A 24519-nucleotide genomic window follows, 5' to 3' on the forward strand; every position below is an offset into this window, starting at 1 on the left:
ACCTTTTCGGTGCAACCTCGTCTCCTGGTTGCGCCAATTTCGCTTTGAAGAAGACTGCGCAAGATAACGAGCGCGAATTGGGATCAGCTGCCGCTGACTTTCTGCGGAACGACTTCTATGTGGATGATGGATTAAAGTCCTGTGCCACGATTGAGGAGGCAAACCATTTGATCAAGTCGGTTAAAGAAATGTGCAGAAGAGGAGGTTTCAATCTGCAGAAGTTCGTTTCCAACAAGAAGGAGGTCATAAAGAACATCCCAGTAATTGACAGAGCTGATGACCTCAAGAGCATAAACCTCGATCTTGACAAGTTACCCATGGAACGAGCACTCGGTGTTCAGTGGTGTATTCAGTCAGACACTTTCCAATTTCGTATAGCATTGAAAGATCGTCCGTGCACAAGAAGGGGAATCCTCTCCACCGTCAGTTCTATTTTTGATCCGCTTGGTTTTATTGCACCAGTGCTATTAGAAGGGAAGAGTATTCTACAAGATTTGTGCCGAAATGGTGTGGATTGGGACGACCCAATAATACCTGAGGGGATCAGAGCAAGATGGGAAAGATGGAGGGCAGAGCTTCATGTTCTTCAGCAATTTTCGATTCCCAGATGCTTTAAACCTGATGACTTCGGAACAGTAGTAAAGAAAGAGCTGCACCATTTCTCTGACGCCAGCACTAAGGGTTATGGTCAATGTAGCTATCTGAGGCTTCAAGATGATTCTGGCAGAATCCATTGTGCCTTTGTAGCTGGCAAGTCGCGAGTGACCCCCCTCAAGCCTGTCACAATTCCACGCCTTGAATTACAAGCCGCGGTGACTTCTGTGAAGATAAGCCAACAAATACGTCAGGAGCTAAGCCTTGATGACGTCCAAGAGTTCTTCTGGTCTGACAGCAAGGTTGTTTTGGCCTACATCGCCAATGAAAGTCGTAGATTCCATGTTTTCGTTGCCAATCGTTGCCCAGCCGAGGAGCCATTGACTTTGCTGATCATTTGATAGTTTTAAGCATGAACATTGAGACCTTTTATAATGTTTATTTATCCTTAGCCAATTAGCCTATTTTTAGTGAAACACGTTGGTGTTTCAACGGAGCCATGTAAATGCGTGACTTTCAAAACTTGCGTGACATTTGCGTTACAGTTGGCCTTTGTGCCATTTGATTCCTTTAAATAGTTTTTCTCTCCCGCTTTCATTAATCGCCTGTTCATGTTCGGAGTGCATACAAAGTTAATTTATAAAGTGTGATTTCAAGCCACCGGCGTATAGGGACTGATATGTAAGTTGTTTTCGCTTTTTTGTTGTTTATCTCGTTTCGAGCAAGCTCTTTCGTCCTTATTTGTATATATATTTTGTGTTTGCCGTAGCATTTGGTTCATTTATTAGTTCCTTTATTATGTTAGATTCATTTACGCAGGTAAGTCGCCACGTGTTTAATTGAATACAATCTATTATATAAGTCCCTTTCTTAATTCGTTTACAGTTTACGAGATTGATTAAAGTTATGTCCCTGTAATATATTCCCTGGATTTGGTTGGCATTTTTCTCCGGTCACGATTTTCTTGGTATTTCATCGAGCCTTGATGTTCGTTTGCCGCAACAATCGGATAAACACTTTGTGAAACCTGGTGTCGCAATTTTTGGGACGGGAAAAGTGGGAGGGGAGGGTGTTTAAAAAACGCACTGTCGGGAGCCAACAGGAAGTCATATCATTTCTTCTCGCTTTGATGAATATTGTGTAAAGTCTCTCTTTGGTTGGTAATTGTTGAACAGAAGCTTTCTTCATAAATTTCAATGACAATACTGTGAAGTGGCAGTGGGGTTTTCAGAGCTTGTACAACATTTAAAGAGTTACTATGCTCTTATGTTCATTTTTTTGTGAGAAATTCCAGCAGGCTGAATACTTACAGTTTTATTAGATATTGGAGCTATTTTTCCGGTTTTCTTTCAAGGCACGTAACGGCTAGGGACGCATTTGGAAATTTAACTGAGGCAGCCTGGTTAAAATCTGCGAGAAAAGACCATTTTATAGCTGTCGATCTGAACAATGTCACGCGGGTCTAAATGATCTCTTTGTTCATTATATCCTCCGTAGCTCAGACTCCTGCTCACTTTAAGGGCTTACACAGTCAATTAGGGTTACCATCTTGAATTGCCTTCAAAAAGGTCGTGTGATAAGTGTCACCCGAGGATCCCTTACCCTCAGCGAATTTTACAAAAAAATTAATGTCTTACCCTAGCACATAAAAATTTAATCGGTTGCCTCAGATCAGTTTAAGCGAAAATACGAGATATTAACAAGTTAAAAATCAGCTCAGGGTTCAAAATTCTAAGAATTCGAGCGTCATCTATATACAGGTTTATTGTGGGAATTTGATCAATACGTCTTGCTTCCGTGCGGAGCCAAAACTATCAAAAACAACGATTTAGCGGTATGATCAAGTGAGGACTTTAGTCACCTTGAAAACAGACGTAATTTTTGGAATTTCTGTGGCACTGAGCCATTGCTAAATTTGTTTTCATTTTAACTGCTTCGCTTTGTGTAGGATAGCTTCGCTTTAGGTAGCTGTCCTTCGTATTTTGACGTAAATCATAAATCTCCTGGGGTTTATTTCCTTTTTATCAAAATAGTAACATAATCATTGTGTTGAGAGACTTAGTGGGGAGGGGGAGGAGAGGAGGCAAGTGGGATTCCTCCCCTCCCCTCCCCTCTAATTTCTCGCATCGTTTCTCTTTCATTTCTTTTATTTAAACTTTTTTAAATGATGCAGACTTATCAATGACGTCAACGTCACACTAGCCTTTATTCGGTCTGTTGTCTTTCTGCTTGCTTCCATATTTCCGCAGTTAAATACGAAACGCAACTGACTTATGTCGCTCTGTTGATTTCGACCTCGTCGATTCCTCAGTGTGAAGAAGATCAAGCTCCGTTAAAATAGAACAAGACGTTTGGATACCATCATGATTTCAGCCTCCGTCATGATTTCAGCCCGGATCTTGATTATATTTTGTGGTGAGTGAGAATTCTTTCATGCGAATTATTAATACGCAAATTTCACTTCACTGATCATTCGTGCAACAAATGCATCTAGAAGTCCCATCTGTTTGCTTTTACAGGCCAGAAGTTTGATTTATCATTCTGAACTTGATTTTGCTCTGTTTGCCGACTTTTAATCGCTAATTTAATCTCATTTAACTTGATCTTCCGTGCATTGTTGTTCTTTATTCATTGCTGTCTTCTTCGCTCGGGTTCGCTCAGAGTTCGCGTTCCCTTTTTTTTCATCGATCAAGTGGATACCTTTTCAAAGAAGGTTCTTAATTCAACGTGTTAGAATTTTCAGCAATTCAAGGTAAGCAAGTAAGAAGGTAATTCTTGTAAAACCGTGCGAGACAAGTTAAATGTCAATTCATACCCAAACTGATAATAGATCGTTCGCTGAATGGGTTTAGACATGAATAAAGATACTTTGCATTCTTAGGCTACTTTATTTTAAGGAATATCAAATCGTTTTATATCGTCACACGCAAATGGAGATTTGATTCTCACATTCAAATAGACAGAAAACGTGAACTCGATGAATAAGTTATTTAGAGGAAGTTAACATCAACAATTGATGATAAAATATAAAGACAACGCCGGCAAGTATATAACACTGAACATTTTAACCTGACTGCACATTCATTGAAAATAGCGATTCACGTATGAAGTTTTGCCAACAGGTGACTTTTATGTCCTAGTTTTTTATTTTACACTAGGAGCCATGAATACGAAAAATTCCTGATAATACTAGATTCAGTAAAATCCGAAACCGACACAATTTCATCTACGGTTCACCATATGATTTCGGTCGCTGTACTCGGATTCTTGCAAGGTGTTATTTACGACATTGGAATTTTTTTTTACAATTAAGATTCGCTCTTTTACATTTGTTTCTTGTATGATATCAATATGATTTTCAAACGGTTGTACAAATACTTTTTCCACTCACATTGATAACTCTGAGTTTCGAAACTTCAATATCAAAAAATTGACCATCAAATCCAACACTTCCTTTAGATCTTACGTATGCAGTAGGTAACAATAAGTCTATAAGTTAATAGCGTTCAGTCTGATTTCCATCCTGTCTTCTCTGGTTTACTTTAAGGTTCCATATTAGGAGTTCTATTATTTCTTATCTATATCAATGTTATCCCTAAGTCAACTACTTACTTTTCTAGTAGATTATATGCAGATGATACATCTCCAAGAGTCTCTGGAACCAACCTCGACATTCAATTAAATGACATAAATAACCATCTACATACTGTTTATGAATAGTTATGTAGTAATAAATTAACCTCAAATCTTTCCAAAACTATAGATATTATCTTTATACCTCGGCAAAGGAAAATTCAAAATCTACATCCACCATTGAAAAATATCGAACATTTGTTTAGAGCAATCTTCATGTATCAAGTACCTAGGTGTTTATATAGACTGTCATCTAGCTTAGCATGACCACATTGATTACATGAGTAGTAAAAACTTCACCAAACGATCAACACACTTAGATGCATTTATTATTCTCTGATTTATCCATATCCTACGCATGGTTGTACACACTGGGGAAATAATTATAATGCTCTTTCAATGACAATTCTGTGGAGTGGCAGTGGGGTTTTCAGAGCTTGTACAGTCTTTAAAGCATTCCTATGCTCTTATGCCAATTTTTTGGAAGAAATTCTAGAGGACTAAATACTGACAACTTGATTAGATATTTGCGCTATTCTTTTCTGGTTTTCTTTCGAGGCACGAAATGGTTCGGGACGCTTTTTGAAATTAACTGAGGCAGCCTGTTTAAAATCTGCGAGAAAAGACCATTTTAGAGCTGTCGATCTGAACAATATCAAGCGGGTGGTATTGCTTAGATGACCTCAAACTTTTTAGCATCTGGGATGAACTGTTTCTACTACTTACGTTGAGACACGTGTTCACATGTTCGTTCTTTGTATTTGTTGCAGTTGCCTCCCTGACTCTGGTGACAAGTGATGGCAAGTATAAATGTTCGTCTTACATGTCTACATTTTAATCAACAATTTTTGTCTTTGTTTAAGTCAACTAGAATTCTCATTCTTAGTAAAGATATGGTAACAAAAGTGCTAGTTTGAAACACCTTTTCAATTTCTATTTTGCTGGAATTCTTTTGTTTGGAGTAAGAAACCAAAAGGGTAACTGAAAGATACCTTTTTTGCAGCCTGCAGCCCTCCTGGAGAGTCCATTAATGCTACTATTGGTCATATTTCCAGCCCCAATTTTCCCAACAACTATGACGCAAATAGGATTTGTACCTGGAATATCACGGTACCTGGTGGGAAAATCATCAAACTGACCTTCTTGAACTTTACCCTGGTAGCAGGTGAAAACGATGACTGTGCTGGAGCGGCAGCAGATAGTGCCCGAGTCTTTATCACAAATGTTGCCTCTCATGGAGGAAAACCTGACGACTTTAAGATCTGTGGTCAAAAGCTTCCCCCTCCTGTGTACTCCGAGGGAAATTTCATTCAAGTGAGATTTGAATCTCGCACCGGCCCTGTAAACAAAGGGTTCAATGCAACCTTTGAGGCGATAGATGGAGATTCATGTAAGAGCTTTTCTTCTATGGTTGTTTATTAACTGGAAGCATACAAGTGTACTGAGCACGTACCCCTATTAAACTGAGCGAGAATTATGTTGAATATATCATTCAAATAATAACGTAGGCAATCTTTGAACAGCTATAGTCTGTAGAAAAAAAATTGAATGTATTCAAGCCTTTCACACGGACGCAAGCTCTTTATATTTCATGTCGGTTACATTGATTTATGTTTAAACCCGTCAACATACGGAAAAGGAGCTGTAGGCGGTATTGGAAATCAACCAGTTAGCCACACTGGAGTGTAAAAATCAAAACTAAACCAGTTTTCGATGCCTGACACAGTCTTTGTTAATCTTAGTAGGCGGTATTAAAAATCATTTAGTTGACCACCGTGGACTGTAAACCTCATTAAAACTTAAACAGTTTTCGGAGAAAAAGAAGCTTCCTTAAGATTTTTCTTTGAATAAATTAAGTTTCTTACAGTAAGTAAGATGCATTTTACTAAAGCTGGCAGTCTTTGTTACTCTTTTCAGTGTGCCCAGCAGTTATGATCCTCGATGAAACATCAGGTTCTTTCTCCTCTCCCTTTTATCCAAGAAACTTTCCATTCAACCAGACATGTATCTGGAAGATTATGGGGAAACAAGGATACCGTGTTGAGCTCACAATACCAGACTATAATCTTGAACGTTGTGATGGCGCTGCTTGCTCGTGTGATTATATGGAAGTTCAGAATAGCTTCAGTGATGAAGCACTGCCTGGAATACTATGTGGTACACCAAGGGATATTCCTGTAAAGTTTTATTCACTGCACGAAAGCTTGAGGGTGGTGTTTGTGTCCGATGATAAAAACATGGATTATGACGGATTTGGGGCAACTTACAAGCTGTTGAACTACAGTCCTCCAAGTAAGTAGAGAAAACAACTTCCTAAGATCTATGAGTTCGCTGAGAAAATGTGTTACATGCAATAAACTCACCCACGCAAGTAATAATAAGGAGCTTAGTCAATAAGAGTGGAGGTTCTCTCTGTTATCAACTCAGGGTGAATGCGAACATCTCTGATGTAAAGTGTAAGCGGTGATGTACTGGGAAGCCATGTCAACCTTAATTGAATAAAGGTAGTAGGTTTTCAAAGAAACTGTGATGCGGCGTCGGTCGCGGAGGATAAGAAGATAATTTGGTTTCATTAACTGAGTTGACAATGTAAATTGATCACCGTAACGAGTTTCAAATATTCATATTCTTGCCTTGGGGCTACTCCCTTATAAAAAGCCATACTGGAATATATCACCGTAAAGGGTATGGTTTTGAGCCGCTTTGGTTTGTATAGACTTTGATCAGTGGTCGAATCAACAGTTAGATGGTAAGCATTTTTATTTGTTGTTATTTATCACCTATTGTAGAACAGAGGCATAAATGACATCACCATTTACAACAATTTGCTTCTTCATCGTATATGAAACAATTAGATTCCACATCGCTGTGTGTCTGTTGAGGAAGAGATGCCAGATGATGTCAAACTGTGGTCATCAGTGACACTTGGCTGCGCCTCGTGTGCCACTTTTTTGTTCTTACGATGCGGATTTTGACGGAATCTGTAAAGGAAATTATATATCTATCACCAATCCATGTTCATTCTGGCCTATTCCAAGAGTTCTAGTTAGTCAAACAGAGCGAAACAGACAGAGGCAAAATAGTAGTGGCGTAGTAAAAAAGAGAGTGAGGTCTGGGTCTAGTCGGGAAAAGAAGAAGTTGATTACACAACATGACCCACCCCTCCCTCGTTTTTTCACTCCTCTGCTACTCTCGCGCAGCTCAATATGGCACTGCGTTTTACCAACTGAACGCCCGGAACAGCCTTGTTGAAGTCCTAAATGCAATAACTGTCCTAAATGTAATAAAGTCCTAAATGTAATAACATTTGGTCCTAAATGTAATAAAGTCCTAAATGTAATAACATTTAGTCCTAAATGTAATAAGCCTCTAATGCAATCGTTTAACTGCTGCAGTGCATTGTTGTCATGGCGGACATCCACATTAATATATTAGTGACAGCTGTTGCTCAAAAAAACCGCTGACCAGCATATATGTCACATTATGGGCCCGCTGATATCAATCAGCGTCTTTTTACTTGCTAGACATAAGAAATATCAGCAGTCGAAGTATGGTCCTTATAGCGGTTTATTGATCGAGTTGAAGAAAATCGTTTCCAGCCCAAAGTGGGCTAGTGCTTGGCTGGAAGCTCAATAGGATGGAATCGATTGGTACGTAACCATTAAGATTTTTTGAAAAAGAAATTGACTACAATTGATGATGAACTAGCATGCTATTGTTGATGTTATCGTTCGTGTTAAAGTCTTTAGAAGTGATGCACCATTTTAGAGCAGTTTGAATGATTTCGCTGTGTCACATGTTAATCCAAAAGAAAATTATTATTATCAGTAGCGTTATTGAAATTTTGCACATCAATATTATTCAGTGTCAATTGATTCTAATGAAGCATTTGAGTTCATTTTTAAGAATGACTATCCTGATTTATTCAATTTTGAACTTGGGATATTGCATTTCTAGCCTTCTATGGCTCTACTCCACCTCAGTAATCAGTTCATGTACCATATGACTATAAGTGGAAACTGTTGAGCTTTCTTTTCTCATTCATCTATTTATCTATTCATTTTCTCCCCTCACGGCGGGGAGAAGAGGTGAATACAAAAAATGAAATATAAACTTGAGATCAATTTTAAAATGTATGTTTTCCTAATATTTCGGTTCGGGAACTGATGAACCCGTCATAAGGGGCTAAAGGAAAAAAAATGAATGGTTCATTAGACCGCCAACTGACCATTATGTGTTGAATGGTGTAGCTCAATGGTTCAATTTGACTCTTGCGTGGAAAAAGGCAACATGTCGAGACCTGTGATCGTGAAATGGGATAACATATCATAAGTCAGTCGATATCTTGCTCTGCAAGTCACATTATCATATAGCTAGCAGCGCACGCGGTCAAGATGAAGTGAATCCTGTGTTCTGATTGGCTACCTGAGCGGGCATGATGGGCCCACCTCGCCCGTTTGGGATCCCCCGTATTGATCCCACGCAAGAAAACTTACAAAGTTCGTAACTTTTGGACAATGTTTTCATATATACATAGAAAAAATAAACGACCCTCTTGGGTTTATTGTGCTGCAAACACAGTTGGCTTTCACCATCGACTCGAAATAAACAGGCCATTCTTGATTCTTATAAAAGCGGAATCTTTTGCTATACAATGAATCCTTTAATGATTAAGCCAAGAGAATATAAACTCTCTTGTATGGTCAAGATTACTGGATATTAGCCTCGTTCTTTTTCTACTTTTTTATGGACCGTGACTTCGTCTCAGTCCATAAAAACGCAAAAAAAAAAGAACTCGGCCAATATATAGCCATTTTGACCTCACGTTCGGTCAATAACGCATATGAATATATTTTATGCAAACCCGTACAAATCTGGCAAGGGAAGACAGTACAAAAAATGCCCTTCTGAGCCCAGAATTTGTCTAACGTATAAGTCGGTGGACTTCTTTTTCCTTGTAATTTGGTTCATCAAGTGTTAACTTCAGCACTGAGGGCAGAAGTATTTCGTCAAAATCTGTTACACTAAAGAGTCTGAGCCAATGATATGGAGAGAGCTATTAGTCAACGTTCTCGTTGCTTTTGCGTCCGTCAACTTGATGCCAAAAGCACATCAGTATTAGAATAAGGTTTTATAGCCAATGCTTCCCAACCTACGTCTTTAACAAATAAAAAGCCGCTGATTAATATCAGTGAGCCTGCAATATTCCATAAATATTGGTCAGAGGATTCTTTGGTGCAACAGCTGTCACATTAACATCTCAATGTTAGCGCAGTTAAACGATTGCATAGGAGGCTTATTACATTTAGGACCGAACGTTATTACATTTAGGGATTTATTACATTTAGGACCAAATGTTATTACATTTAGGACTTTATTACATTTAGGAAAGTTATTACATTTAGGACTTTATTACATTTAGGAAAGTTATTACATTTAGGACTTTATTACATTTAGGAAAGTTATTACATTTAGGACTTTATTACATTTAGGAAAGTTATTACATTTAGGACTTTATTACATTTAGGAAAGTTATTACATTTAGGACTTTATTACATTTAGGAAAGTTATTGCATTTAGGACTTTATTACATTTAGGAAAGTTATTACATTTAGGACCAAATGTTATTACATTTAGGACCAAATGTAATTACATTTAGGACCAAATGTTATTACATTTAGGAAAGTTATTACATTTAGGACTTTATTACATTTAGGACTTCAACACAGCCTATGCTTCTTCTCCCACACTCACATGCTTTTTTTTTATTGTACACAGTTTGTCCCAAGGAAGCAATTCCTCTCTCAGGCAGCGGCAAAATAAGTAGCACAAACTACCCAAAGAGTAACTACACTGCGTCCAGAAATTGTACCTGGAACATTACCGCGCCAGCTGACAAAATTGTAAAGTTTACGTTTACTGACTTTGTCTTAAGTGAGTGTTCAGCCAATCCTTGTTCGGACTCTTGTTCTTATGTGGAACTTTATGATGGTGGGTCAACAAGTTCACCTTCGCTGGGACGATTTTGCCGGGGGTCGTCTTGGAATGAGCCTCAGTGGTCGACTGGAAATCAAATGTTTGTGATGTTCCATCCTGGACAAACAGTTGATCGTGGATTTGAGGCGAAATATGAATACACAAGGAGCGATGGTGAGTACCCTGTGAAGTTTATTCAGAATATCCTTTTTTACAATCATCAAATATTTTTCTTGCGCGAAATTGGTCTTGACGCGTTACGAAACCAACCATGCCCCAACTTTCAACTTATTTCATACTTCTATATTTTTAAGAGACAGATAGACTTTCGCCGCTCACCACGATCACTCTGAGTTACCCTCGCCTTCTTTTGAAAGAAAACGTATTTCTAGTGAACATTTTACTTAGAATTATTACAGAAATCTGTATTTGGAAATGATAACGTGACTTATCATTTTGCGTAATTTATGTAAACTGATTCGCGGGAAAAGTAATCGTGTAGGTCGTGTAAAAATCGATATTGACGAATAAACACGTGTTGTGTTCATCAAACGTATTTAACATTTCTGTTTCACGAGGGTCTCAGTGGGGTTAACCGATCGCCGTAAAAAAAACAGCCGAAAAAATTGACCCGTTAGGACCAATAATTGACAGATTTTAACCGTTAGTCGTATACAAAGTTAACCGTTAAAAACAAAATTCTCCTCCAAAAATGGAATGATATTAACCGTACGCGTTAGCCGTAAAATGGCCACAATTTTAACCGTAAGCCGTAAAAGCTATCAACCCGTTGAGACCCTCTTTCATTGACACTGTTTGGTGTCCAGTAATAAAAAATATAAAAAAAGTGAATAAAAACTTCTCTCTTTTTCAGCCTGCACCCCTCCTGGAGAGTCCATTAATACTACTAGTGGTCACATTTCCAGCCCCAATTTTCCCGACAACTATGATCCAAGCAGGATTTGTACCTGGAATATCACGGTACCCCGTGGGAAAATCATCAAAGTGACCTTCTTGAACTTTACCCTGGTAGCAGGTGAAAACGATGACTGTGCTGGAGCGGCAGCAGATAGTGCCCGAGTCTTTATCACAAACGTTGCCTCTCATGGAGGGAAACCTAATGACTTTAAGATCTGTGGTCAAAAGCTTCCCCCTCCTGTGTACTCCGAGGGAAACTTCTTTCAAGTGAGATTTGAATCGCGCGCCGGCCTTGTAAACACAGGGTTCAATGCAACCTTTGAGGCGATAGATGGAGATTCACGTAAGAGCTTTATTTTCTGGGGTAGTTTATTAACTGGAAGCATACAAGTGTACTGAGCACGTACCCCTATTAAACTGAGTGAGAATTATGTTGAATATATCATGCAAATAATAACGTAGGCAATCTTTGAACAGCTATAGTCTGTAGAAAAGTCTTCAGCCCGAGTCTTCATCACAAACGTTGCCTCTCATGGAGGAAATCCTAATGACTTTTAAGATCTGTGGTCAAAAGCTTCCCCCTCCTGTGTACTCCGAGGGAAACTTCATTCAAGTGAGATTTGAATCTCGCGCCAGCCTTGTAAACAAAGGGTTCAATGCAACCTTTGAGGCGATCAAGTTTTTTATAGTAAGTAAGATGCACTTTACTAAAGCTAGCAGTCTTTTACTCTTTCCAGTGTGCCCAACAGATATGATCCTCAATGAAACATCAGGTTCCTTTTCCTCTCCCTTTTATCCAAGAAACTATCCATTCAACCAGACATGTAGCTGGAAGATTATAGGGAAACAAGGATACCGTGTTGAGCTCACAATACCAGACTATAATCTTCAACGTTGTGGTGGTTCTGCTTGCTCGTGTGATTATATGGAAGTTCAGAATAGCTTCAGTGATAAACTGCCGCCTGGAAAACTATGTGGTACACCAAGGGCTATTCCTGTAAAATTTTATTCACTGAACGAAAGCTTGAGGGTGGTGTTTGTGTCCGATGATACAAACATGGATTATGACGGATTTGGAGCAACTTACAAGCTGTTGAACTACAGTCCTCCAAGTAAGAAGAAAAATAGATCTAAGATTTCGCTGAAAGAAGATGTAATTTTGCCAAATAATGACACAAATTATTAAAACCGAGATCTGAGGTATCTACTGAAGCCGAAGGCTGAAGCAGATAACACAGGCAAGAGGTTTGATTATTCCTGATATCATGCGAAAAACGAGTTCAATAATTGCATATTTTAGGAGGCCCCTCTGTTTGAGTTGGCAAAATATTGAGTTCACTACACGGATGAGGAGTTTAAAAAATTAGGCAAGCTTTGAACTCGACATGATTAGTGCAATATCCACTGCAGATATTAGCCTATTATGTCAATTTCACACGTCATTATATATCGATTAACTGCTCTCAACCAATCAAATTTTTGTAGTAAGTCTAAAGTATAATGATTATTAATATCGTGCTCCACCTCATCCATTCACTTCTTATTATTGAAGTTAATTAGAGAGGAAGCTCGCTCTTTTAATGATTGTTGAATGCAAACATCTCTGATATGCCAATGTAAGCGGTGGTGTACTGGGAATCTAAGCCATTTTGCTTTACCCACTTCCCACTTTTTCTCCTCGATTCTTGGTTGTTCACTTTTCTAAACTTGATATTATTGTTCGGGGCAACTCTCTTATGTAGGCCATGTTTTTGTAAACCTCCTTTCAAAAGGGTATGGATTTTGATCAATAGCCAAAATAGTTTAGATCCATTTTATTGTTTACCAAGGGAACCACGAGAGCGTATAAAAGGTTTTTTTTTCCTTTTAACTTCTGATAAACGATATGGTTACAGAAGAAAGAAAATTACACTATTCAAGCTAATACAGGTAAGTTTTACCAAGATTTTTCTGCAGCAGTGATGCGAAGTACAATGAAACATAGCCAGTGGTGGGTCTGGAAACCAGTTTGGAAAATGACACAGTTTGGTTTGGAATAGTGTCGAAATTTGAGAAATCGGGCGCCTCACGGTGATGGTGTCTACTCATTCTGCTGGACTTCGCTGCTTGAAAGCCTTGAAAATTTATTTTAGATCTCCACATTTTCCTTCTCCTCTTAAATTACGACGGTCTAATATTTCCTAAGTCATTACACAAATTGTCTTTCGTTTGCAGCTTAATGCACGTTGACCGATGTGAATTTCCTTCGAAACAACCATATATTCAGCCTCTCTCCGTCGTAAATACATGAAAATTCTCGATCTCACACTCACATGGAATATTTTTAACTTTCAACAGTTTGTCCAAAGGAAGCAATTCCTCTCTCAGGAAACGGCACAATAAGCAGCACAAACTACCCAAAGAGTAACTACAATGCGTCCAGAAATTGCACCTGGATCATTACCGCACCGCCTGGAAAAATTGTAAATTTTACATTTACTTACTTTGTCTTAAGTGAGTGTTCAGTTAAATCTTGTTTGGATAATTGTTCTTATGTGGAGCTTTATGATGGCGGGTCAACAAGCTCTTCGGATTCACCCCTGGGACGATTTTGCCAGGGGTCGCCTTTGAAGGAGCCTCGGTTCTCGTCTGGAAACCAAATGTTCGTGATGTTCCATCCTGGACAAACAGTTGATCGTGGATTTGAAGCGAAATATTCAGTATCTACTGCCACACCAACAACGTCACCGCCTACAACAAAAACAACATCGACAAGTGAATCGGAAACGACAAATAAATCGGAAACGACAAATGAATCGGGAGAGGGAAAAGGTAAATTTTCTATGAATTTCCTTTGCATTGAATATTCAAAATTAATCAATGCTTTTTGTTATGAGAAAGTTAAACTTCTACGACCGACTTCTCTTATGATTCATTATCGTTGAAGGCATCGTTTGTATTTTTTGCTCTTCAGTTACTAGTTTCAATCAAAAGATTATGTGTTAGCCCGCCTGTAAAAGCTAGTAAACACTTTTAACAATACTCGGCAACAGTTTACAATTATTCGTCGAAGTGGAGGTGTATAGTGGTGGATATTTACCGAGCCGAAAAGTGGCGAAGTGAATATCCACCACTTTTACCAACACTGACAGAGGTAAATAATTATTATTAATTTTTTTTTCTATAAAACCACACAGATAACAAAAAATAAGTTTACTCCTTTCAATATACCGAAAAATGTTCAGAAATTAATTACTTGGCGCGCGATTTAGCGAACCGGTTGTTGAGAAGTGAATGGTACTTGCTATTCACTACCTAACTAGCCAATTAGGGCGCGAAAAGCACTTTTCACTTGTTTGGTATTAATACTACTGAACTTAAAAAACAATTGATATGAGGATAAAAAGTAGTTAGCCTTTTTAAAAGCTTAAAAAACCGAGTATAAATTATTTGAATAAAATAGGTGATCTTTCGCCAAACGTGCCTTAACCCATAAAGCGAACTCCATGTCGATAAGCTCATCCGGCAAGCTGACAATCAGTTCTTCCAAATATTTCGTTGATGGGAGAAATCCACGGGGTGGGGGTGGGGTTCGTTAATGCTGTTCTCATGTAGCCCAGGTTTGATAATGAGTTTTATTGGGTCTCTGAGTTGGCAGATTACCTTATTGATCGAGATTGTTAGATGATGTTCTTCATCTAAATATCTTTGTCAATCAATGATCATCAAATGCGACTATTAACTTAAGCAATTCTTTAAGATTTTCTAACTGTCACAATTAATTGTAGAGTCAAAGAGATCCTTATCGGAAGGCGCCAAAGCAGCAATAGCGGTGGTTGTTGTGATGATTGGTCTACTTGTCTTAGTTGGGATTTTGTATTGCCTTCGTCGCGGTGAGTCTGCTCTTTTTTTTCTTTTTTTTCTTTTTTTTCTTGAAGGAAAAGGGTGTTGTTCATTGGCTTTCCACCAGTGTGTCATGGATTCGAGAGGAGACCAGAAATGTTCGAAACTGTTAAGAATTGTTATCAGGAATGTGAAAGATGAGACCAATTTAAGGGCCGGGGGCACTGGGCTGACAAAATTTGTTTTGCTCCACCAAAAGTCTCGACAAAATTTGTCTCAACCAACCACTGCGGGCGCACTGAAAAACAGCAAAATATTTGTTTATCACTAAATGTCAATCACAGGGATATTCAAATTGAGCAGCACTTGAACCTGGGGATTCAGCGTAAACCTAAAATTCATGGAAGCTATAATAGTTGTATTGTGAGTATGTTGAGTACTGATCGTTATGCTGCATCCCGAGCGAGGTACAAATCCTCTATCCTCACTATTTGATTGCCGCATTAAAATGAAATATATTTTGGCGGCCTTCTGCCTGAAAGCTCACATTTCAAAAGCGAGCTCAAATTTTGTTGATTGGCGTATTCCTTCAAATCGTGGCTTGTAAAATAATAAAATCTGTCTCGCTCCGAGGCAGAACGACCGCGCATTTGTAGATTGGTAGAGCTTGACAAATTTTGGCAGAACAAAAAATCAGTCTCACTGAGCTGACGACAGATTTTTTGCAAAACAAACAACAATTTGCCCATTGCGCCTTGGCACTTACTCTCTGTGTATTTAGCAGAGGGAACTGGCGGACTACGTTCTCTTTGGGAGAGCATTTTGAGATTAGCTTATTAAACATGCGGCGAGCAAGCTACTTATCAACTTATTATGAAAACCAAGTTTGATTGAAAGCAACGAAAATATCACCTTTCCAACAATGTGACTGCACAAGGAGAGTGGCGAGGGAGTGGCTTAATGTACGTAATCACTTTGGGGAGCTCGTCTGTTTAGATACTTAGGTGATACCCATACTCTCCCAAAAATATTAATTTAATGTCTACATACTTCTTTTCCTTATCATAATGCCAATTTTTTTCCTAATAGGTCGAAGAGGACACAGGGCCGAGTTTGAGGTGACTGTATTGGACGATAAACTGGAATGGAAGAACCAAAGCGACTTCAATGCCAGCCAAATCTCTACGCACCATACACCTGGTATCGAGAAACAGTCTCATGAGTTACAATCTTTCTCTAACGAAAGATATTCCAGTTAAGCGGGTATAAGATTGTTTTTATGAATAGCCTTTTCCAGGCTCTCAGTCAGGGAAGACGAGCGAAATAACAGACGCATGAAAAACGACAGTTTTGGTTGTCAAGGCAACGGCTGCCTCACTCCCCACCTCCTGTCGCTTTTTGTGCTGTCACTTTTTCGCTCATTTTCTTTAATTGAGAGAATGGAACCAGCTAGATCATTGAATAATAAGGAAGTTAGCACAGTTTAGGGTTAGATTCAAAGAAGATCACTTGCAGTTATGGCCAAAGATCTCTCTTGGTTTTAAAGGTTAAGTATGATCAGCATTTCTTAGTGAAAATGAGATGTAATTTAATATGCTCGAAAGGATGAGAAATTGCGTAATTTCGTATTTTTTGTTAAAACGGAAAATCGATGGGTTTACCTGCAGTTGAGACTAGTTCAATCCGTGAAGTGACTGAGATGTAGTTACCTCTGTTTATAAACCTTCTCACACGTGGTGATTATTGCGAGATATGACGCTATCCCTGGCCAATGAGAGCGCGAAATGATCACCAAAGCCAATGATTGCTCTAAAAAGAGACGCACACTAGATTGGTCTATAGGAATTGAAGATAGGAAGCGCTTGCTATGCTATAATTGTTAATTCTAAACATTTGCTAATACTATTGTGTTAGCCAATGGAAAAATTTTACCTTTTATTGTCAGCGACTAAACATTTTTCGTGGAGGTTGTAGGTATCCTCTGGTCTACAAACAGATTCCAAGTTACCGAGCGTCTGTTCAGTAATAGATAACAGAAGACGTCAAAATGCAGTAAGATAGAAAAAAAGTGGCTGATGGGACGTCTTCTTTGATCAATTACTGAACAAGCGCATGGCAACATAGCCTGCAGAGCAGGCGTCCTTTAGGGCTTGCTAACGTCTTAAGCTCGTGATCATTTATCCGACCGGCCATGATTGATTTGGAGTTTGAGTGGACAGTGGGGTAAGGGGAAGGGCGAGAAGGTAATCTTCACACCCCCATCCCCACCCCTCTCCTTTTTTTTGACCTTCGACCGCCTCCTTGGTACAAATTTCTTTTTCTCCCCAGCGTTCCGCTGCCATTTAAATTAAAGGTGGCGGCCATGATTACTGAGCACTCGCCCGTCAAAATTACGCCTGCTCTGCAGGTTAACAGCAACATGGAATTTATTTGTTAAATAGATATACCCTATACTTAGTGTAATAAGTCATGAGATTTACTGTTGTTTTGTTATTGTTTTCGATGGAATTTGTGCTTATTTTAAGTTACACCAGAAACGGTTTTTTTAAATAAATAGATCAGGCTTCTATGACATGATTGTCCGAGCATTTTTCACATATTAGTATTTGCGTAATCACCAAACAGATGAGAGATAAAACCACCAGAAAAGTAAACAAATGGCCAGTCACGAAAGCAACGCTTCGCTTTTCCCTCTAAAAATTCCTCATGTAAGCTAATAACAATATTGATAGAAGCACATATGTGAAAATCAGCGTGTGTACACCCCTGAACGTTGAAACTATATCAAATCGAAGTAACAGTTTTGGTCTTGGTCCGCCGTTTTGTCAACAAAATGAACAGCACGTGCAAAGCTGTCAATTGTTTCCTGACTAGAGCACGTGTTAATGATTATTCAATACTTACATCTCGTGCGTGAAGTGAGAAGACTATATGAAGGCGAGAACGATTGTGGCCGCTTTGTTAAAAACAAGATATCAAGAAACGGGCAAGGAATGTTCCACGACTGAGCAAATGATCGTAAAAGATAATCGCGGAAAAGCGATTGCGTGACACTCGGTAAGTCGTCAGATGACATGTTATCACGAATCAGACGTAATAACAGTTCAAATTCTCAGTGAGCATTTTGCACCCAGTCTGCGGTCTGCATTTTGTACCTAGTCTGAATTTTGTACCCAGTCTGTAGTCTGCATTTTTCAGTTTTTGAATGACCGGTTTTCTCTGTCGTTCTGTAATTTATGTTACCCAGCAACTATCAGTACACTTCGAGTTGAAGTTAGCAAAGGCTATTGTTTGCAGCTCTTGTTTTGGTTACAAGCCTTCTCCTGAATAGATTGAATACTATGAGTGGTGAATGTGATCCGGCAAAACTTCCGTCTGACGAATTTAATGTAAATATGGTTTGCAATACACAATATTTTTAAGAGTTTCGGGACTCCATACGTTGCGTAAGGACCGTAAACATTATAAATATGTAAAATAAAATTAATCGGACGTTCAATATTTTTCCCTTCCTCGCTCCCGCTACAAAGGAAAAGCCTTTTTTTTTAAAGCCACCTTCAGGGCTTGAGGCTTGGTGAAAGTACTTGCTGAATATCACTCTTGTGACTGCTATGCACGATTGCATACATACAAGAACTCGCAGAAGCAAAGTCCAGCCGGCAGAGGCATATTGTGGAAATGGCGGCAAATTTGAATATAATCGAAAAATATTATCATGTGATTTCCACTTAGTACAGTTTGAGAACAAGGTCTGTTGGGTAATGAATTCTGTCGGTTGGAGAATAATAATAAAAAAAGATTTGGACTGGTAGCACAAGAAAGAGGTAATAGAATTCAAGGTTATGCAGAAACCGCGTGCCATGTGCATGAAGTAGACTGAGGTCGAAAGATTATATCATTGCTATTTTCGTCGACAGGATCGCATTTGTTTTCGTCAAGGTGTGGGCTTTCGTCGTCTCTGTGGTTGACTGTTTCAACGTTTCTTTCGTTTCAGAGCACGCAGCAAAGCAACATGAATTCCATATGGGTATTGCAATTTTTTTGTGAGTATATGGAGCTGAATTTTTCGTCACCAAAAGATACAATAGTCTTAGAGAAACGTGACTTAAGATGGAAACAACAATGGCTCTGATTTCAAATGTGGGATATACCGATGGACAATAACAGAGGAGAAATATGGTTACCGCATATTGTTGTGATATCGTTCAGTACCTTTGGCAAAGGGCTACTTGATTTCAGTCTTCCCCTCTGAAAACGAAAGACTTTAAAGTTGATTTAGCTGTTCATCTTACCAAAATTATGTTCATGCGACATGTATGTGCTTACACATATTGCGGTCTCGATACTGCTTCGCAGAATTTTGAGCGAATTTTTTTTTTTTCAATCTTTGTATTTCGAGCACTGTTTAAACCTAAGCATCTCCTTGTGTTGAAATCAACACAGGGTCAGGGCTAACTTTAAATTTAACAAAGTAGAAATTAACATGTTTTCCAATTCCTACTCGCAGTTATCTCACTTCTTCGCCTGTTGAACTCATCTGATGGTAAGTACTGTTAGTCGACTGCATTTACTATTATTTAGGCAATTTTTGTTTCCCAAGGATGCTTTATGATCATCAGATATGACATGGTAATGGACAGATATAGCTGAAAGTACGAAACCATGAAAAATGGAGCCATGAATTGGTTAACATGCTTGAGCACTAAGCATTTGGTTCATACGTCAGCGTGCGTTCATCGAGATATAAAGCACGCGGGAAGTTTGGAGAGCACGAAAGATGCATAAGAGTTGCTCGAGGCGCAGCCGTAACGGAGTTTTAGTGTGCGTTCCTTTGGGAGTATGCACATTGGTTATTGAGCACTTCCCTGGATAGCCCGTCTAACTGCACGGGCTTTTAGCACGCATTATTCATTAGAAGCACATTTTTTCATGGTAAACTCAAACGATGGAATTAAAATAGAAGCAAGTATTAATTACGATATGGATACTTGGGTACCCTGAATGCCTGCAATCAGTGGCTAATCGATTCAAAATTACAAAATCGATTTATTTCGTGTTTATAGCAGAATTTGTGGAGCGATTGCCAACAATCTTTCAGTTCAATATATGAAGTAAGTACAAGTTTGAAATTGAGCACCGCTGGGCAAAATGATTAATTTCGGATCCTTCGCCCAAAGGAACGCGTTGGATCAGTGATCCAGTGATCCAATGGTCCGTCTTTAGATCACACAGATTAGTAATCCGATGAATACTTGTCCAGAGTGGATTTGATAGATCACTGATCAGAAAATGGATTTGCTCGAAAGGAACGCCACAGGTCAGAAATCCTGATCCGGATTCTTCCAAAGGAACGCACCCTTAATTGCATGGTCAAAAAACTGACAGGTGAATTCATGCGTGTAAATGAACTTTACTTTCTGATTGAAAACAAAATTCTCGAGGGATTTGTTTGCTAACGCCATTAGCGTGCACAATAGGAATACTAATCACGCTCACGCAATTGAATTTGATTAGGCCAATTTACACGCTATGTTATAACTTGCACTGATGCACTTCTTTGTAAACGTAATATTACAAAATTGCAAAAATTTAAAAGTGTTTATTTATTCCAACTTGCACTTGAAATCACATGATTAGGTATTAATAATATACATGAAAAAATACGAGATAGCTTATCATAGCTATGCAAAGGCAAAGCGCGCCCATCAATTGCAAAAATTAGTTATTCAAATCCTGAACAACCGCATACGATCAAAACAATAATATACACTGATATTTTCACATCTCTCAGGTGCAAAAAACACTATACAGTTCAAGGAATTGTTTAGTCTGGTTTGTTACTTCTTTGCATTGAATTTACCCTCTTCTGCATTGAATCACCTGAAAACTGCATTTATCTTAACCAATCAGATTTTTTTTTCATTTGTCTTATTAGTGCTTAACATGTTGATATTAATGAGGAATGCTTATGATATTCATGAGAAATGTTTTCAATGAGCAGAACAGTCTAATGCCTAAACTTGTCAAAGCATATCTATTACTGAGCATTCTGTAGACCTTTCAAGGATTAAATTTTTATATTTCTGTGCAGTTTGACTTGATTGAAATAAAAATACAGGATGATGAAAAAAAAAAACAAAATCCTTCAAAATACTTAAAAATGTACCACTTCTGAAATGAAAACCACATTGTCATTGTTCCATACAATAATAGTCTGATCATTTTTAATATGTCATGACAGTTAAAAAAAACACTAATAGCATTTACTTTCTTACATAGGAGTGTGAATAATTGACATAATTATTTTACTGTGAAGCTGAATACAAATGTTACATGCGACATTTCAGGAAATACAGCTTTCATGACAGAAGTTTTGCTTCGTTTGTACTTTTTATACATTTTACTTAGTTATAATGATTAACTTTTAAAAAATGTCTTTTTGTGTGGGTTTGGAAAAATTGCAAGCATGTGCATGTTTTTTTTTGCAGAACAATGTATGGATATTGTAGGGAGAAATTAATTGTTAATCTCTTAAAGGGTTTTCAGTAAGATTTGCATGCTTTGCTCTCTATAAATAGAGACTTAATTATTGATAATTGACAATGTCTTTTTTCAAATAATTCCTTGTAATTGCAGTTTTTACCTCTGGACTCTTAGCTGATTCTATTGATTACTTTTCCAGCCCTAATTTCCCAACAACTTTGCACAGGGCAGTGCTTGTACTTTGAATATCATGTTACCCATAGGCATGCAAAATCATAAAACTGACCTTCTTGAAATTTACCCTGGTAATAAATAAAAACTTATGAAAACTCAACTCGTTCTTCTGTAACAAGAAATCAAAAGAATGAGTAAAAGATGCACTTTTTTTCAGCTTGCACCCCTGCTGGAGAATCCATTGATGCCTCAAGTGGTAACATTTCCAGCCCCAATTTTCCCAACAACTATGATGCAAACAGGATTTGTACCTGGAATATCACTGTGCCCAGTACGAAAATCATCAAACTGACCTTCTTGAACTTTACCCTGGTAGCAGGTGAAAATGATGACTGTGCTGGAGCGGCAACAGATAGTGCCCGAGTCTTTATCACAAATGTTGCTTCTCATGGAGGAAATCCTGATGACTTTAAGATCTGTGGTCAAAAGCTTCCCTCTCCTGTGTACTCCAAGGGAAATTTCATTCAAGTGAGATTTGAATCTCACACCGGCCCTGTAAACAAAGGGTTCAATGCAACCTTTGAGGCAATAGATGGAGATTCACGTAAGAGCTTTTCTTCTATAGTAGTTTATGAATGAAGCATAGAAGTGTACTGAGCATGTACCCTATTGAACTAAGCAAGAATTTTGTTGAGTATAACCTGAAAATAATGAAGTAGACAAACTATGAACAGCTATAGTCTGTAGAAAAAATAATTGAATGTATTCAAATATGTACATTATACTTATTTAAGTTGAAACCCATCAACATACGGAAAATGAGCTGTAGGCCGTATTGAAAATCAACCAGTTGACCACAGTGGAGTGTAAAATCAAAACTAGAACAGTTTTCAAAGCCTGATACAATTTTTGTTACTCTTTCCAGTGTGCCCAACAGATATGATCCTTGATGAAACATCAGGTTCTTTTTCCTCTCCCTTTAATCCAAGAAACTATCCATTCAACCAGACATGTAGCTGGAAGATTATAGGGAAACAAGGATACCGTGTTGAGCTCACAATACCAGACTATAATCTTGAACGTTGTGGTGGCGCTGCTTGCTCATGTGATTATATGGAAGTTCAGAATAGCTTCAGTGATGAAGTGCCACCTGGAAAACTATGTGGTACACCAAGGGATATTCCTGTAAAATTTTATTCACTGAATGAAAGCTTGAGGGTGGTGTTTGTGTCTGATGATACAAACATGGATTATGATGGATTTGAGGCAACTTACAGGCTGTTGAACCACAGTCCTCCAAGTAGGTAGTAGATAAAAACCAGAGAAAGTTTTAACACGTACCATAAATAAATTTATTCAATACATTTGGCACAATCAATTTACAAAATATGGTCTTTGTCAGAAAGATGGTTTTGTGGTTTGCTTGCATCTCCATGCCTTTTGTGTGAGGATCATAACTCATTTAACTATTCCTGAATTATTTCAGATGTGCATAGTTATCTTGCAGTCTTAATTTTTTTCAGTAAATTCTGTATTGTGTGTTTTAATTGGTAAATTGTGTAGTTGCCCTTCACAGAGTTAAATTTACTGTTCAATGAGTCAATACAACTTATACTTGTTAGGGTAAATTAGTAGTATCAACAGAGTTAATAACATAAATTGGCTGCTGTAAATAGTTTCTAAGCTGATGTTTGAAGTGTCAGCCCTTGTTGTCTGGTTTTCCCATCCTTGTCAGTATGGTACTGAAATTACTGACTTATCCTAACCCACGACTCATGCCATGCAAGGTTGAGTCTAATTTCTGTAGTATAAAGCAACTAAGAATATCACTTGGTTGTTTGGTATTTAAGACTGAGTTGATAACGTAAATTGGCCACCATAAAGGGTTTCAAAGCTGATGTTTTGAGCATTAGCTCTTTGTCAGAGCAAATGCCATGAAGGGCTAACACTTGAAGTGCCAGCTTTGAAACTCTTTATGGTGGTCAATTTATGTTACCAACTCAGTTGATAATACCAAATTACCCTGTTATACTCTCCAGCCCCCACAGCACCACAGTTTCTTTAGAAACTTACCACCTTTATTCATAAAACTGGTAAGTGCATGCTTCCTGCTTTCAGGAAATTAGTGGCTGAGTTACAAAGTGAGTGACTCAGCCACTTATAGTCAATATGTTAATGAGTTAGTCAATTATATTCCATGTCCTTTAATTTTTTGGGGATTTCTGTTAAACCATTCTGTACCTCATCAATTCAGACATTAATTTCCACCAAAACTGCTTCTCAGTAATTTAATAGGGTGTAGCAGTGGGGGACAGAGAGAGAGGTTGACTTAGAGGATGAAATTAACTTTTTTCTTTTCATTTTCATGAAATGATTCTTTTTTTCCTTAAAACTTGCAGTTTGTCCTAAAGAGCCAATTTCTCTCTATGATAGTGGAAAGATCAGCAGCACCAATTTTCCAGTAGGTAACTATACTGCATCAAGGAATTGTTCATGGATCATAACCGTTTCAGCTGGTGAATCCGTGAAGTTGGCATTTACTTATTTTGTCCTTAGTTCATGTGCAAATTGCAATTCTAGTCATTGCTCCTATGTGGAGCTTTATGATGGAAATTCCACAAGCTCAACTTTACTGGGGCGTTTCTGTCAGAATTCACTTTTGCCAAACACAACTTCCAGTGGAAATCAAATGTTTGTAATGTTTCATGCTGGTACTGATGTTAATCGTGGATTTGAGGCATCCTATTCAGTTGCGTCCACTCAAACAACACCAGGGTCAACACCAGGGTCAACACCAGGACCAACACCAAGATTGACGCCAGGACCAATACCCACTATTGGTAAGCTGAACTGACACATACACTACAAATCCACTTATTTTTCCATGGGTCTGTTAAGGATGTCATACAGTAGCATTCT

General features: G+C 38.2%; 2 protein-coding genes across 7 annotated transcripts in view; both read left to right on the forward strand.

The window, feature by feature from the left end:
• LOC113676816 (cubilin) overlaps window positions 1-24519 on the forward strand; it is a 54777-nt gene that overhangs the window by 27802 nt on the left and 2456 nt on the right. For 3 of the 5 annotated variants that reach the window (XM_089192728.1, XM_089192726.1, XM_089192727.1), the window contains 6 exons: window positions 10006-10377; window positions 11078-11464; window positions 11859-12233; window positions 13459-13932; window positions 14889-14993; window positions 16033-17515. In XM_089192728.1, the coding sequence (XP_089048854.1) occupies window positions 10006-10377; window positions 11078-11464; window positions 11859-12233; window positions 13459-13932; window positions 14889-14993; window positions 16033-16202 (1883 nt within the window). In that variant the 3' untranslated portion in view covers window positions 16203-17515. Of the gene's footprint in view, window positions 1-10005; window positions 10378-11077; window positions 11465-11858; window positions 12234-13458; window positions 13933-14888; window positions 14994-16032; window positions 17516-21801; window positions 22205-22525; window positions 22901-23999; window positions 24441-24519 lie in introns of those variants that run through there. The other 2 variants (XM_089192730.1, XM_089192729.1) reach the window with 2 other exon arrangements.
• Window positions 2784-7572, forward strand: LOC149034900 (bone morphogenetic protein 1-like). 2 transcript variants are annotated; one of them, XM_089192813.1, is made up of 5 exons: window positions 2784-3009; window positions 4998-5027; window positions 5231-5617; window positions 6145-6519; window positions 7017-7572. In XM_089192813.1, exons 1-5 carry the CDS (start codon window positions 2958-2960, stop codon window positions 7031-7033), a joined length of 861 nt encoding a protein of 286 aa, XP_089048939.1. In that variant the 5' UTR covers window positions 2784-2957; the 3' UTR covers window positions 7034-7572. The 2 variants fall into 2 exon arrangements, with proteins under 2 accessions (XP_089048939.1, XP_089048938.1); XM_089192812.1 differs by having other exon boundaries at window positions 7083-7249.

Source organism: Pocillopora damicornis, chromosome 13, assembly GCF_964200805.1.
Source record: "Pocillopora damicornis chromosome 13, jaPocDami1.2, whole genome shotgun sequence".
In the NCBI taxonomy this organism is placed as follows: domain Eukaryota; kingdom Metazoa; phylum Cnidaria; class Anthozoa; order Scleractinia; family Pocilloporidae; genus Pocillopora; species Pocillopora damicornis.